At 40.4% G+C, this 14,165-nt stretch overlaps 1 protein-coding gene across 2 annotated transcripts in view; it reads left to right on the forward strand.

The window, feature by feature from the left end:
* The window catches only part of RSPRY1 (ring finger and SPRY domain containing 1), a 50,415-nt gene that overhangs the window by 10,218 nt on the left and 26,032 nt on the right, over positions 1 to 14,165 (forward strand). For both annotated transcript variants that reach the window (XM_021093906.1, XM_021093907.1), the window contains exons 2-5: positions 3,922 to 4,426; positions 9,740 to 9,792; positions 10,470 to 10,582; positions 12,904 to 13,030. In XM_021093906.1, the coding sequence (XP_020949565.1) occupies positions 4,077 to 4,426; positions 9,740 to 9,792; positions 10,470 to 10,582; positions 12,904 to 13,030 (643 nt within the window). In that variant the 5' untranslated portion in view covers positions 3,922 to 4,076. The remainder of the gene's footprint in view (positions 1 to 3,921; positions 4,427 to 9,739; positions 9,793 to 10,469; positions 10,583 to 12,903; positions 13,031 to 14,165) is intronic.

Consider the following 14,165-nt stretch of genomic DNA (forward strand, 5'->3'; position numbering starts at 1 on the left):
GCCTTCCCCAATTTAACTGTTGGGTTGGACTGAATCTACTATTTGCATATCATGTCCATCCCAGTTTCCATACAGATTGCCTGGAAAGGCATGGAAAGGTTCTAGAGCTTTCAAGAAGCCAGTGGCATTGGCATTCCCTCCTGCTCTGCTACCACTGATGCTTGGAGTGAAAGAGCACCTTCCCAGGAGATGTAGCCTTCATTCTCAAAGAAGTTCCCTTCTGTCAAATCCTGGACTAGACTGAGCCACAGATTTTACAACACAATAGTTAAGAAACTATGATAATCCTGAATCTGGGTTTCTATTCAACTTTTTTTTTAACGGCCCCACCCACAGCCTATAGAATTTTGCTGCCAGAGGTTGAATCCAAACCACAACTGTGGCAATGCCAGATCCTTTAACCCACTGCCAGGGATCAAACCTGCCCCTCCACAGTGACCTGAGCCACTACAGTCAGATTCTTAACCCACTGCACCACCGTGGAACTCCTCTATACAACCTTAAATGAGATGAGGTAGTTTTGTACATACTGATGTAGACAGATGTGCTGTTGAGGGAAAAAAAGAAAATGGTAGAACAATATATGGCAAAATCCTAATTAAGTTTGTTTTGTTTTGATTCGTTTTGTTTTAGGGCCACACCCGTGGCATATGGATATTCCCAGGCCAGGGGCTGAATCGGAGCTACACCTGCTGGCCCACACCACAGGCACAGCAACGCAGGATCCAAGCCACATCTGTGACTTATACCACAGCTCATGGCAATGCCAGATCCCCGACTCACTGAGTCAGGCCAGGGATCAAGCCCACATCCTCATGGATACTAGTCAGATTTGTTTCTTCTGTGCCACAACGGGAACTCCTTAAGTTGTTTTTTTGTGGTTGTTGTTTTAAAGAAAAAACAGTTTGTAAGTACATCATAATAGGTGTGCAAACAGATTCATGAAGCTTTTAGCAGAGGTTACTTCTGGGAAGAGAACGGGCTATGAAGAAAGCCTTTTGGAGGAGAGCAGAAGATTTTTGCAGCATTTAATAAGTCTTAAACATATATTCACTTTTTATTTTTAAAATCAATGGATGAAAAATTTTAAATGTAATAATTTAAGATTTCAAGGAAGTGCTCCAGTGGTATATTAGCTAGGGTACTGCCCAGTGGTAGCCCTGCCAGAAAACCCTGGATTCTTACCTTTTATCCAGATTGTTCCAACAGTGCCTTCTGTGTGAACTTTCTGTGAGAAGGTCCAAAGCATCATTCTTTTTTTTCTTTTTTTTTTAATTTTATGGCCACACCACGACATAGGGAAGTTCCCGGGCCAGGTACTAAGTCTGAGCCGCAGTTTTTTTTTTGTTTTCTTTTTTTTTTTTTGACTGTCCCGTGGCATGTGGAATTCCCTGGCCAGGGATCAGATCTGAGCCGCAGTTGTGACCTAAGCTGCAGCTGTGGCAATGCCAGATCCTTAACCCGCTGTGCTGGCCTGGGAATTGAACCTGCATCCCAGTGCTCCCAAGACACCACTGATCCCATTGTGCCACAGGAAGAACTCTAAAACCAGATCCTTTAACCCACTCTATCAGGCTGGGAATCAAACCCACACCTCTGCAGTGACCTGAGCCACTGCAGTCAGGTTCTTAACCCACTGTGGGAACTCCCAAAGCATCATTTTTTAAATGTAGCTTTTTGGTCTTTTTCAGAAACCAGTATAACTTATAAAATCAATAGAAACTTAACCAGGGACACTTTAAAAGAGTTGTTTCTGGAATTCCCGTCGTGGCTCAGTGGTTAACGAACCCGACTAGCATCCATGAGGATGCAGGTTTGATCCCTGGCCTTGCTCACTGGGTTAAGGATCCGGTGTTGCTGTGAGCTGTGGTGTAGGTCGCAGGTGCAGCTCAGATTCTGCATTGCTGTGGCTCTGGCGTAGGCCGGTGGCTACAGCTCTGATATGACCCCCAGCCTGGGAACCTCCGTATGCCACAGGTATGGCCATAAAAGACCAAAAAAAAAAAAAAAAAAAAAAAAAAAGTTATTTCTGATTTCTGTCTCCTTTTAAGTATTGAAATCTCTTGGTTATCTACCCTCTGAAGGGAATTATATTCGCTGATCCCTGCATTGGTGGGAACGGTATGGTATTACTTCTACTCTTTGCTGGTTTAGAATGTATTTTCTTTTAAAAGTCTATTTTCATCTGAATCTTTGCATCATGTTTCTAACTATACTTCAGTCACATCCTTTAAAGTCTAACCTCCAAATTTTGAAGACAGCCTGAGTGTTTTGGGGGGCCAAGAACACCAGAGGGCTCATCCACTGCTGTCTTGGTAGTCTGGAGGGAGATCATATGTATCTGTTCCCTCTCCTCCCTCCTACCCCTCCTGTCCCCTGTCCCTTCCCCTGTCTACATACTAGGTAAGATGAAATATTTTATGTATTTTATGTATATATAAAGACACAGAGAGACTTTCATCTATATTTTCCTTCTGTTTTCCCTCGTGAGCAGAAATTAAACTGGGCAAATTTTTAAAAGAATTTGCCTTGAATCTATCCAAAATAATTTTTCTGTTTATTCTCAAGCCAGTGCTCAGTACATGAGGACTTAATTGTAAAAAGCCAAATGTTGAATAGAGACTACACACCAACCTCTACTCCTTATGTGTCCATTTGTGTCCTTATGGGTCCTAGTCTTCAGGTCTCAACATTTTTTTTTGCTTTATGCTACCAGCCCCCTTGTTAGTCTCCTGATAGGTTTGTTAGAGCTATCCACATTTTCTCAGATTAATGAAGAGCTGATTCTATCATCAGGTTTTTGTTTGTTTGTTTTTATGGTAAGCATGCTGTGTCGGTGAGAATGGCTATCCACAAATTCCTGGAGGGTGGGGACTGTATTTTGTTCATCTTTATTCTCCCTGTGCCAGCCTGGCTCCTGGTACAAAGTGCTTAGTGAGTATTTTCAGACAAAGATCATTGGGGCATCCCTATTCTTAACTTTGTAGCAGACGTGCATCAAACTTATCATTGTGAAAATGTAACCTTGAGATGTATATTTACCTTCCCCCAAACAGAGTTTTGCTTACATAACAGAAAAACTTTGTTACTACTTGTATGGTTTTGTGTAAATTCTCAAGAAGACCTACAAATGGAAATCTGTGCAGTTTGGATAATTTAAATGGAACACTCATAATAATTTTTTTATTATTCTTGTTATCAAATGGATGCTATCACATTTATATCACAACTTTTTTTAAACAACAAGCATTGTAATTATTTTATATGAAACATTAAATTTTCTCATACACAAATTAAGAAAGGAGAAATTTGGAGTTCCCATCATGGCTCAGAGGGAAATAATCTGACTAATATCCATGAAGAGGCAGGTTCAATCCTTAGCCTCGCTCAGTGGATTAAAGATCGTGGCATTGCCCTGAGCTGTGGTGTAGGCCACAGACGCGGCTCGGATCTGATGTGGCTGTGGCTGTGGCATAGGCCAGCAGCTATAGCTCCGATTCAACCCCTAGCCTGGGAACCTCCATATCCTGGGGGTATAGCCCTTAAAAAAAAAGAGAGAGAGAAATGATATTTTTTTTAATCCACAAAAGGACCCCTTAAAACAGTTGCACACATTTGTCTAATGTATTTCTGTATAGATAGAAGCATGCATATGCTTTTTTAAAAAATCGGTAGTAACTCCTGTGGTTTAGAGGATATGTTTTAACAGTCAGCTTTATAGTATAATGATAAAAAGGAATCACTAGTTGTTAATTCTCTTATGCAAAGACACCGGTTTATGTTGGAAACCTATAAAAAATAACCAAAGATGATTCTTTGTTGTAATCCTAATGTCTATAAACTCAAACTAGGAAAGTTTTGAGTATTTGAGTAGCCAAGAATCTTTGATTCATTTTCCTTTTCTATCTCTTTTTCTTTTAGAACTGCCACTGGATGACTAGGATTCCCTGTAACTGATAATGTTGGAGATCAACTCTGCAACTTTCTTCAGCATTCATTTGTTAAAAACAAATAGGATGCAAGTTCCTCAGCTTCCAATTATGAAAACAGTACTTGGAAAACTGAAAACTATCTAAATGATTGTCTTTGGTTGGGCCGTGTTCTTAGTGAGCAGAAGCCTTGGCCAGGGTCTGCTGCTGACTCTTGAGGAGCACATAGCTCATTTCTTGGGGACTAGAGGTGCCACTGCAACCATGGGTAACTCCTGTATCTGCCGAGATGACAGTGGGGCAGAAGACGCTGTTGACACCCAGCAGCAGCAGGCTGAGAACAGTGCGGTACCCACTGCTGACACAAGGAACCAACCCCGGGACCCTGTTCGGCCACCAAGGAGGGGCCGAGGACCTCATGAGCCAAGGAGAAAGAAACAAAATGTGGACGGGCTAGTGCTGGACACACTAGCAGTCATACGGACTCTTGTAGATAAGTAAGTATCTGACTCCCAGTCACCTCCTATCAAATGAAAAGTCTTCTGTCAGGAACCGTAACTTTTGGACTCCTTCATTTCATTAGGATATGTATCCACCCAGCCTCATTGCTCACAGGGCAAGGGAGAATGTGTTATTTCTCCTCTGATGGCAGAGTAAATTATAAGGTTTGATGTTTTCACATCTACTCCAGTCTGGAAATATCTAAACATTTTTGTAGCAGAAAACACTAATTAAGCTGTGATCTTTATTAGAGAATATAGTAAGTATGGGGTGAGTTTGTGTTGAAGCTCCAGTAGGAAGTGTTTTCATGAAGACTCATTCTTATCCTGTTTGACTATCTGCTCCACTCAACAGAGGTTCAAGATGAGTTGTCTTACCAAGATCATGCTTGTATGAAACTTCCGTTGGCAGTTGAGAGGCATGAGTCATGGATAGTTTTCATCCACCTCCCTTTTGTATTCCGTAGTTGGCTCTCTTAGATCCATTTGGGAAGCTTACAAATCAGATGAAACTACAGGACACACCTGTACCTGTTTTGTTTTTCCCCTTGTTTTGTCTAGGTACAAAATCCTAGATTGAATAACAGTGAAATAAAGGGCATTGTTCAAGTTGAGAAAATATTTTAACTGTATAGCATAGTATTTAGAAATAAGTTTTAGGCCCCTGGTGGACTGAGGTTGAAATTCTGGCCCAGCCTCTTCTGGCCTAGCTATATGACACTGGGTAAATAACTTCTTTAAGTCTCAGATTCCTCAGACCTATAAAAGGAGAATAATACTTTTCTTACAAGGATTATCATGAGATAATATATATAAAGCCTCTAGTGTGGTACCTTGTGCATAACAATTGCTCAATAGATGATAGTATTTTAAAAAAGTTATATCTAGGTTCTTTTTCCTTTAGACTCTGCTAATATATTTATCTAAATATTTGATAATCACATTTATAAAAACCTAATTTTGTTTAGTTTCTCAAAAATAGTACAAAGTATATCTGTGCATATTATTCTGAGGCTTTTTTTTTTCTTCATAAAAATAAATTTAGGAGTTCCCTGGCAGCCTAGTGGTTAAGAATCTGGCTTTGTTACTACTGTGGCACAGATTCAATCCCAGGCCACATGCCACAGGTGGGGCCAAAGTAAATAAATAAATTTATTTTGCACTTTTTCTTTTTGTCCACATGCACAGCATATGGAAGTTCCCAAGCAAGGGATTGAATCTGAGGCACAGCTGTGACCTAAGCCACAGCTGTGGAAATGCCAGACCCTTAACCCACTGCATGGGGTTAGGGATCAAACCCGCACTGCACCTACACAGTGACCCAAGCTGCTGCAGTCAGATCCTTGACCCACTGTGCCACAGCAGGAACCCTTACTGTGCACATTTTTCTTGCTGCTATAGAACATGCTGGGGAAATGTTAAGTATTCTCCATAACCAGTTGAGAAGCCTTTCAAGTAGTTCTGGGATTTGAATAATTTAATGTAGTTTGTAGGAAATAACTATTGAGTATAAATCTATGCCATTTATATCCCCCAAACTCAAGCAAGGGTCCAGAAGCTGTTATATAAAGTTTCTTCATGGTGACATAGCAAACATACTGTGAAATTGTAATGAAAAGTTGTCCTTCTCAAATAAGGAAGTAAAGAACAGCAGTGTTATTTAAGGCCTTTGAAAAAACAGGTATAGAATAAACTTTGCTGTATTTTTTTAAATGGTGATTAAGGGAGGTGGAAGGGGGCAAGGTAGGAGCTTTATTTCCAAGCTTCAGGAAAATATTGCAGATTATAAATAAATTTGTTGATAAAACACATAATCCACTTATGTGAGGCAAGTAGTATGCGTTCGCATTATAGGATAACTTTTACCTTACACTTGTTTGTGCTGAATTTCCACTTCTGAGAGTGGAAAAATAAGCAGATGCAGAGCAAGTGTGAAGGGGCATGTTAGAGAATATAATGGCAAAACAGGATTTAGACAGTTTATAAACATAGTTATGTAGTTTTCTTTCTTTTTTTTTTTTAATCTTTTGTCTTTTTAGGGCCACATGCACAGCATATGGAGGTTCCCAGGCTAGGGGTCTAATCAGAGCTGTTGCTGCCTTTCTACACCACAGCTCACAGCAATACCAGATCCTTAACCCACTGGTCGGAGCCAGGAAGCAAACCTGCAAGCTCATGGTTCCTAGTTGGATTCATTTCGCCACGATGGGAGCTCCAGTTTGTTAGCTTTTTTAGAAACTGCTAAAGAGAAGAATTTCTTAACCTATAAAATTTATGAGGCTGTTTAAACATGAAAGACGGGAGAGATGGTCTTAATAAGAAAGTATGTAAAAGGATATACAGAGATATCACAATTATAAAATGATCTGTATTTATTGTTCTGTCTCTGTTACTTAGGAGAGAATGACCTTGATTTGAGAGGACAGCACAGTTCCTAATGCCATAGTGAGAGAGTTGGTATAGAACTATACTTATTTTTAAATCATTTTGAAGCTCAAGTATTTGTAATTTGTATCCTCAGATTGTTAATGGCATTAATGTTAGCTATTCTCATGGCTTTGGAATTGCAATTTGTGGGCTCCTCTTTTTTGTTTGTTTGTTTGCATATGGAAGTTTGTGGGCCAAGGATCAAATCGGAGAAACAACAGATCCAAGCCACACCTGTGACCCATGCCACAGCTTATGGCTATACCGGATCCCTAACTCACTGAGCAAGGCCAGGGGTCAAAAACCCCCATCCTTATAGAGACGACATTGGGTCCTTAATACACTGAGCCATAATGGGAACTCCTGCAGGCTTCTCTTGATGGAAATTTTTTTCCTTTGCGTGTGTGTGTGTGTGTGTGTGTGTGTGTGTATGCACGTGTGTGCGTGTTCTCTCTGTCTATTTCTCCCCTGCTGTCTGACCCTTTTGTTGTCTCCATCCCAGGGACCTTCAGTCTACAACTGAAACTAAAAGCAGTGGTTCTGAGTTTCCATCCCACTGTGGGAAGCCCAGCTCTTGCTGCATGGCTTTCTCTGCCTTTTTCTGTCACTGGAGACTTGCAGCATTATACCAGTTGCAGCTCAGGTTATCATTCATAACTCTTCCAGTTCCTTTCACTGAGAGGGGAACCCCATCCCAGTTTTACTCGGTGAATGTGCTCCATCCCTTGCACAAGTGGAGTTTTGGTCCCTATTACCCACCTTGCAGACATAAAGCTGTTAGTCACCTCTGTCTAGTTCCCTACCTAGAAGCCAGTAGTCTTACGGCTTTAGCTTTTGCCTCCCACCAGAAGTTTCTGCTCAATTTCTGTTCCACAAAGAATTTTGGTTTTTTTTTTTTTTGTTTTGTTTTTTTGTCTTTTTGCTATTTCTTGGGCCGCTCCCGCGGCATATGGAGCTTCCCAGGCTAGGGGTCGAATCGGAGCTGTAGCCACCGGCCTACGCCAGACCCACAGCAACGAGGGATCCGAGCCACGTCTGCAACCTACACCACAGCTCAAGGCAATGCCGGACCCTTAACCCACTGAGCAAGGGCAGGGGCCAAACCCGCAACCTCATGGTTCCTAGTTGGATTCGTTAACCACTGAGCCACGACGGGAACTCCAGAATTTTGGTTTTTGAGTGTAAAGATGTGGGTGTCCTTTAAGTGTGTCTGTATGGAGTTTAGGTAGGTGCTCCTATTCATTATTGGTCACTGACCTTGTCTTATGATTTTTCCTTCTTTCCTAATCCCATTGTGCTCTTTATCATCCACCTCCAAATATCACTGGGTGACCATTCTAGGGAATTTAAGATATATTCTTCCAATCTCCCTGACACATATTGGTTTATGTCTATATAGGAAGTTTATATATGTACATTGTTTTATGTACATATATAATATATGATTTTCTTTAATTTACGTAACAGGTAAGTCTTTTTGGTTTTAACATCTCTCAGCATTATGTTTGAGATCTGTGTCGCTAAAGCTACCACTGCTTCTGACTGCTGCAGAGTATGCCTTTGTATGTTCAAAAGTACTCTCTTTTCTTATCCTATAATCTGGTGATGGTCACTTAAATTACTACTTCTAAATTTTCTTTTGTTTTTTGGTTCAAATGACTGCTCCTAAATTTTTGTTCCTCCAAATAACACTGTAGCTAATATCCTCAAATGCACCTGTGTAATAATTTTTCTAGCATTGTTGAGTATATGCATCCTTGATTTCATTATTGTCAGATTGCCTCAAAGCAGTGTTTGTATCAGTTGTGTCATTTAAAACAATTCTTTTACATAAAAATTGTCCTGTATTATGAAAAAGCACAGGAAGTGTCAAACACACCTAATGAATATCTGAAATGAACTTAGTAAATCCCATATTCAAGGCTTTTCTAAGGATTAAACAACTTTTTTTGTTGTTGTTGTTGTCTTTTTAGGGCCGCACCCATGGCACATGGAGGTTCCCAGGCTAGGGGTCAAATATGAGCTGTAGCCGCTGGCCCACAGCACAGCCGTAGCAATGTGGGATCCAAGCCACATCTGTGACCTACACCACAGCTCAGGGCAGCACCAGATCCTTAACCTACTGAGTGAGGCCAGAGATCGAACCTGCATCCTCATTTCTGCTGAGCCATGACGGGAACTCCTAAATGATTTTTTTAAAATAGTAAAACAGAGATCTATAATATGCAAACAAATAAAGTTCCCCTAAAGCACCTCCTTAGGATTCCTGAGATCACAGTTTGAAAATCCACTGATAAGGGAAACATGCCATTTTAGAACAGCAAGTAGAAGATTAAATATCTCCTTGATAAGTTTGGTTGCTTTTCATTCTAACACCATTTGGTGAAGTTAAGCATATAGTGATATTTAAAAATGAAGATGTTGTATAGGCCCTTGCTTCTGTATGTCCTCATTTGGGATTGTCATCTCCCTTCCTGGCGCTTTCACGTAAGTATGAGGAAGATGACATTGGTCTCCCTGGCATATCTCTATTGTCATTAACCTCTAGAGGTAAAGCTGAAAGTGAGCTCTGGGCTCTAGTTTTAGTCCTCTCCTTTGACTTTAGGCCACATGGCCACATGGTGGTCCTTTCATGTGCCCTTGTGCCCATTTTATTTGCAGGCCATCACAGGCAGTGACCTTGGAAATGAGCACACATGGTGTGCAGTGTGCATTTTTCCTTATAGATTATAGCTCTGGTTGTCTCCTCCATCTCTTTCTCTACATTCATTCATGAGTATTTCTTCTTTCTCTTTCTAACTCCACACTTCCAGTTTGACTTTTTATTTGAAACTGTCATTTCTTATTTCTTCGAGTTTGATTTCTTGAATGTTTGTTTTTCAGTGATCAGGAACCTCCCTATTCAATGATTACATTGCACGAAATGGCAGAAACAGGTATTTTTAAAGTTTTTTTTAAATACTTCCTAATTAATTAATGATTATGAAGAAATGCAGCCATGTTAAAAAAAATAGACTTCAATAATACTTAACACACATGACAAAGGAAAAAACCTTTAGTCTATGGAAATTTTCCTGTACAAGGGCAATAATTAATAAGCACTGTATTGTATCCTGAGTAGATGCTGCACCTTTTAGTAATGGTTTTATCTCACTAAAATTAAAATTATTTTTGGCATTGGCAGATCTTTGACCATAACTCTTCCAGAATGAGGAGGATAAATTTTGTCCCTCAGTTTCTTAATTGTCATTCTGAAAATAGAGCCAACTATTTCACATAACTTAATCTTGTTTAACTCCTATGTAATAAATAAGATGCTAAAAACTACTTTAACCATAATTTGAGAACCTAGGACATAGCTTGAGTTTTCTTCAAATAAAGGTACCCCCAAATCACTAGACTCCTGTAAGTTAGGATTCTTTGTCTGTACCTTGATGACTAGCAATTGATAACTATGTCTGTGCCAAATATTAGCTGCTTAGAAGCTCTAGGATGTTTCTGTTTTCCAAAAGTGTTTCTATTTTAATGTGAAATCATCTTGTGTTATAAGTTATATATTTTCACATTTTTTAAATAGTGGCTCCATCATGTAATCTTCTTGATTTGCTCTTAGATGAAGGATGGTTGGACGTTGTCCAGTCTTTAATTAGAGTTATTCCATTGGAAGATCCCCTGGGACCAGCTGTTATAACATTATTACTAGATGAATGTCCACTGCCCACTAAAGTAAGTTAATATTTATCCTTCATGAAACTGACATGGATGCTTAAACACAGGATGAATGACCACAAAGAACATTTGATATTAATGCAGTTCCTCTTTATATATTTTGGGTCTCTTTTATTTAATGTTAATTTCATTATGTAAACTTTTTTTTCCTTTTTATAGCTGCACCTGTGGCATAGTCCAGGCTAGTGGTCAAACCGGAGCTGCAGTTGCGGGCCTATACCATAGCCATGGCAACACCAGTTCCAAGTCACTCTGTGACCTGTGCCACAACTTGAGCCAACGCCAGATCCTTAACCCATTGAGTAAAGCCAGGGATCCAACCCACATCCTCACAGAGACAACATCAGGTCCATAACCCACTGAGCCACAACAGAAACTCCTAAACCTATTTTTTTATTACTAATGAATTGCAACATCCTCTTTCTATCAATAGCTTACTATAAAACTTTAAAAGTTTTAAAATGTTAGAAATGGAAGCCTTTATATCTGAAATAGCAGTCTTTGAAACTGGAAGAGAATGTTCATTTGCTGAGCTGATTTTCTTCTCTCTCTCTAAACAACTTCCTCATAACAAAAGTTTTCTAAACATTTTCTATTAAGAGAAAAAAACTATTATATCAAAAACCCTTTTGAGTCTTAAACATATTAAAGATTGATGTAACCTTCATTATCCCTTATGTAAAACAGAAGTATCAAACTTTCATTGACTTACCTGCGTATTTCTTTGGAATCCTTTTTCTTGAGATTTTAGATTCTGGCATCTTCATTTGTTTAAGCCAGACATTTGAGCCCAACACACAAAAACATGGACAGAGGAGAAAGTCTTTGGCCTTGCCACTGATGAATTGACCTTTGCTTAGGTTTATAGGAGGTTTCCATTATAATGTGCCTTATAGGGCCGCACCTGTGGGGTATGGACGTTTCCAGGCTAGAGGTCAAATCAGAGCTGCAGCTGTCAGCCTCCACCACAGCAACGCCAGATCCTAGCCACATCTGTGACCTATGCCACAGCTTGTGGCAACACCAGATCCTCAAGCCACTGAATGAGATCAGGGATCAAACCCACATCCTCGTAGATCCTAGTAAGGGTCTTTCTTTTTTTTTTTTTTTTTTTTTTTGTCTTTTTGCCTTTTCTAGGGCCGCTTCTGTGGCACATGGAAATTCCCAAGCGAGAGGTCGAATTAGAGCTGTAGCCACCGGCCTACGCCAGAGCCATGGCAACGAGGGATCCGAGCCGTGTCTGCAACCTACACCACAGCTCACGACAACGCCAGATCCTTAACCCACTGATCGAGGCCAGGGATCGAACCCACAACCTCATCGAACCCGTTAACCACTGTGCCACGAAGGGAACTCCCCAGTAAGGTTCTTAACCCACTGAGCCACAACAGGAACTCCATGATATTCTTTTTTTTTTTTTTTTTTTTTTTTTTTGGCCTTTTTGTCTTTTTAGGGCCTCACCTGCGGCATGTGGACGTTCCCAGGGTAGGGGTTCAGTTAGAACTGTTGCTGCCAGCCTACGCTACAGCCACAGCAATGCCAGATCCGAGCCAAGTCTGCAACCTACACCACAGCTCACAGCAACACCGGATCGTTAACCCACTGAGCAAGGCCAGGAATTGAACCCACAACCTCATGGTTCCTAGTTGGATTGTTTCCACTGCGCCATGACGGGAACTCCATATTTATTCTTGATTGATTAAAAAAAAATGTTTTAAGGGAGTCCCTGTCATGTGGCTCAGCAGAATTGAATCCGACTAATATCCATGAAGATTCGGGCTCTATCCCTGGCCTCACTTAGCGGGTCGGGGAGCTGGCGTTGCCATGTGCTGTGGTGTAGGTTGCAGAACTGGCTCAGATCCTACATTGCTGTGGCTGTGGAGTAGGCTGACAGCTGTAGCTCTGACTTGATCCGTAGCCTGGGAATTTCCATATGCTGAGGGTGTGGCCCGAAAAAGCAAAAAGAAAAAAATTTTTAAGTAACTTTTTACTTCAGTATCACTAGGTCCTATTGTTATCAGTCACATTGGCACTTGAATGGATTTAGTCTTTAATGATTCAAGAGTACGTAGCATATACTTGTCACAACTGGTACATTTTGAATGAAATGGACTCTAGCAATCCATGTAAAAAACTTTCAAGTTGATCAAATAATACTTCCCATCAATAATGGTATCCTTTGGGTATATTATATCATTTTTGTATGGTCATTCTGAGTTAATTTAACATCTGGTTATGGCTTTTGTGTCAAATAATTACCTTGGGGAAAAACCTAAGTAGTATATTTATCAAATCCACTTGTGCATTTTTGTTTTTAGGATGCACTCCAGAAATTGACTGAAATTCTCAATTTAAATGGAGAAGTAGCTTGCCAGGACTCAGGTCATCCTGCCAAACACAGGAACACATCTGCAGTCCTAGGCTGCCTGGCTGAGAAACTAGCAGGTAACTCTTAGAAGCTTCACTAAGGAAGATCTTAAGTTTTTTGACGTTAGGGGAAGATGGAACTGCAGGTCTTTGATCAAACGTACTTTTCCAGAAAGAAGTGTCTAAAAAAAACAACTGCAAAGAAAACAAAAACATAGCGCCAGAAAAATTGAGGGACAAGGTCCAACTTCAAAAAAAAAAAAAATTGCTCAAGTCCACAGAGATAAAGGCAAACTAATTTAGCTTTGAGGAAAATTTTAAAGTTTTCCATATTTGTTTTAAAATTAAGAATACAAGAAAAGGGAGTTCCTATCGTGGCGCAGCAGAAATAAATCCAACTAGGAACCAGGAGGTTTCGGGTTTGATCCCCAGCCTGCTCAGTGGGTTAAGGATCTGGCATTGCCATGAGCTGTGGTGTAGGTTGCAGATTTGTCTCGGATCTGGCGTTGCTGTGGCTCTGGTGTAGGCTGGCAGCTGTAGCCCGGTTAGACCTCTAGCCTGGGAACCTCCATATGCTGAGGGGGCGGCCCTAAAAAGCAAAAAAAAAAAAAAAAGAAAGAAAGAAAGAAAGAAAAAAAGAATGAAAGAAAAGGCAAGCTTTACCTGGTGGTCTAGTGATTGAGGCTCAGCACTTTGACCACAGCAGCCCAGGTTCAGTCCTTGGTCTGGGAACTGAGATCCCACTTCAAGCTGCTGCATGCCACAGCCAGAAGAAAAATAAATAAATAAATAAGCGAAAAGGCTAATAAGCTCATGATAAAGATTATATAGGTATATATATATGTTTGTAATAGGTAATATACATATACACACACTTTATGTAAAGGTTGGCTAAATAATAGACATACTGAGTAGAGGAAGAGGAAAAGGAACTTGAAATTGGAGCAATTCCTGAGAAGACAAGCAGATTTTTTTTTTTTTTTTTTTTTTTTTTGACGGCCCCACAGCACATGGAGTTAGTTCCTGGGTCAGAAATCAAATCCAAGCTGTAGTTGCCGCGTAGGCCACAGCTGGGTCCCCAACTGTGCTGGGCGAGGGATCAAACCTGGTGTCCCAGTGCTCCCAAGAGGCCACCCATCGCATTGCACTGCAGTGGGAACTCCACAGATTTTTAACTTGTTTATGATATTACCCATTTTAGGAAAGTTAACAT

This window comes from Sus scrofa, chromosome 6 (genome assembly GCF_000003025.6).
Source record: "Sus scrofa isolate TJ Tabasco breed Duroc chromosome 6, Sscrofa11.1, whole genome shotgun sequence".
In the NCBI taxonomy this organism is placed as follows: Eukaryota; Metazoa; Chordata; class Mammalia; order Artiodactyla; family Suidae; genus Sus; species Sus scrofa.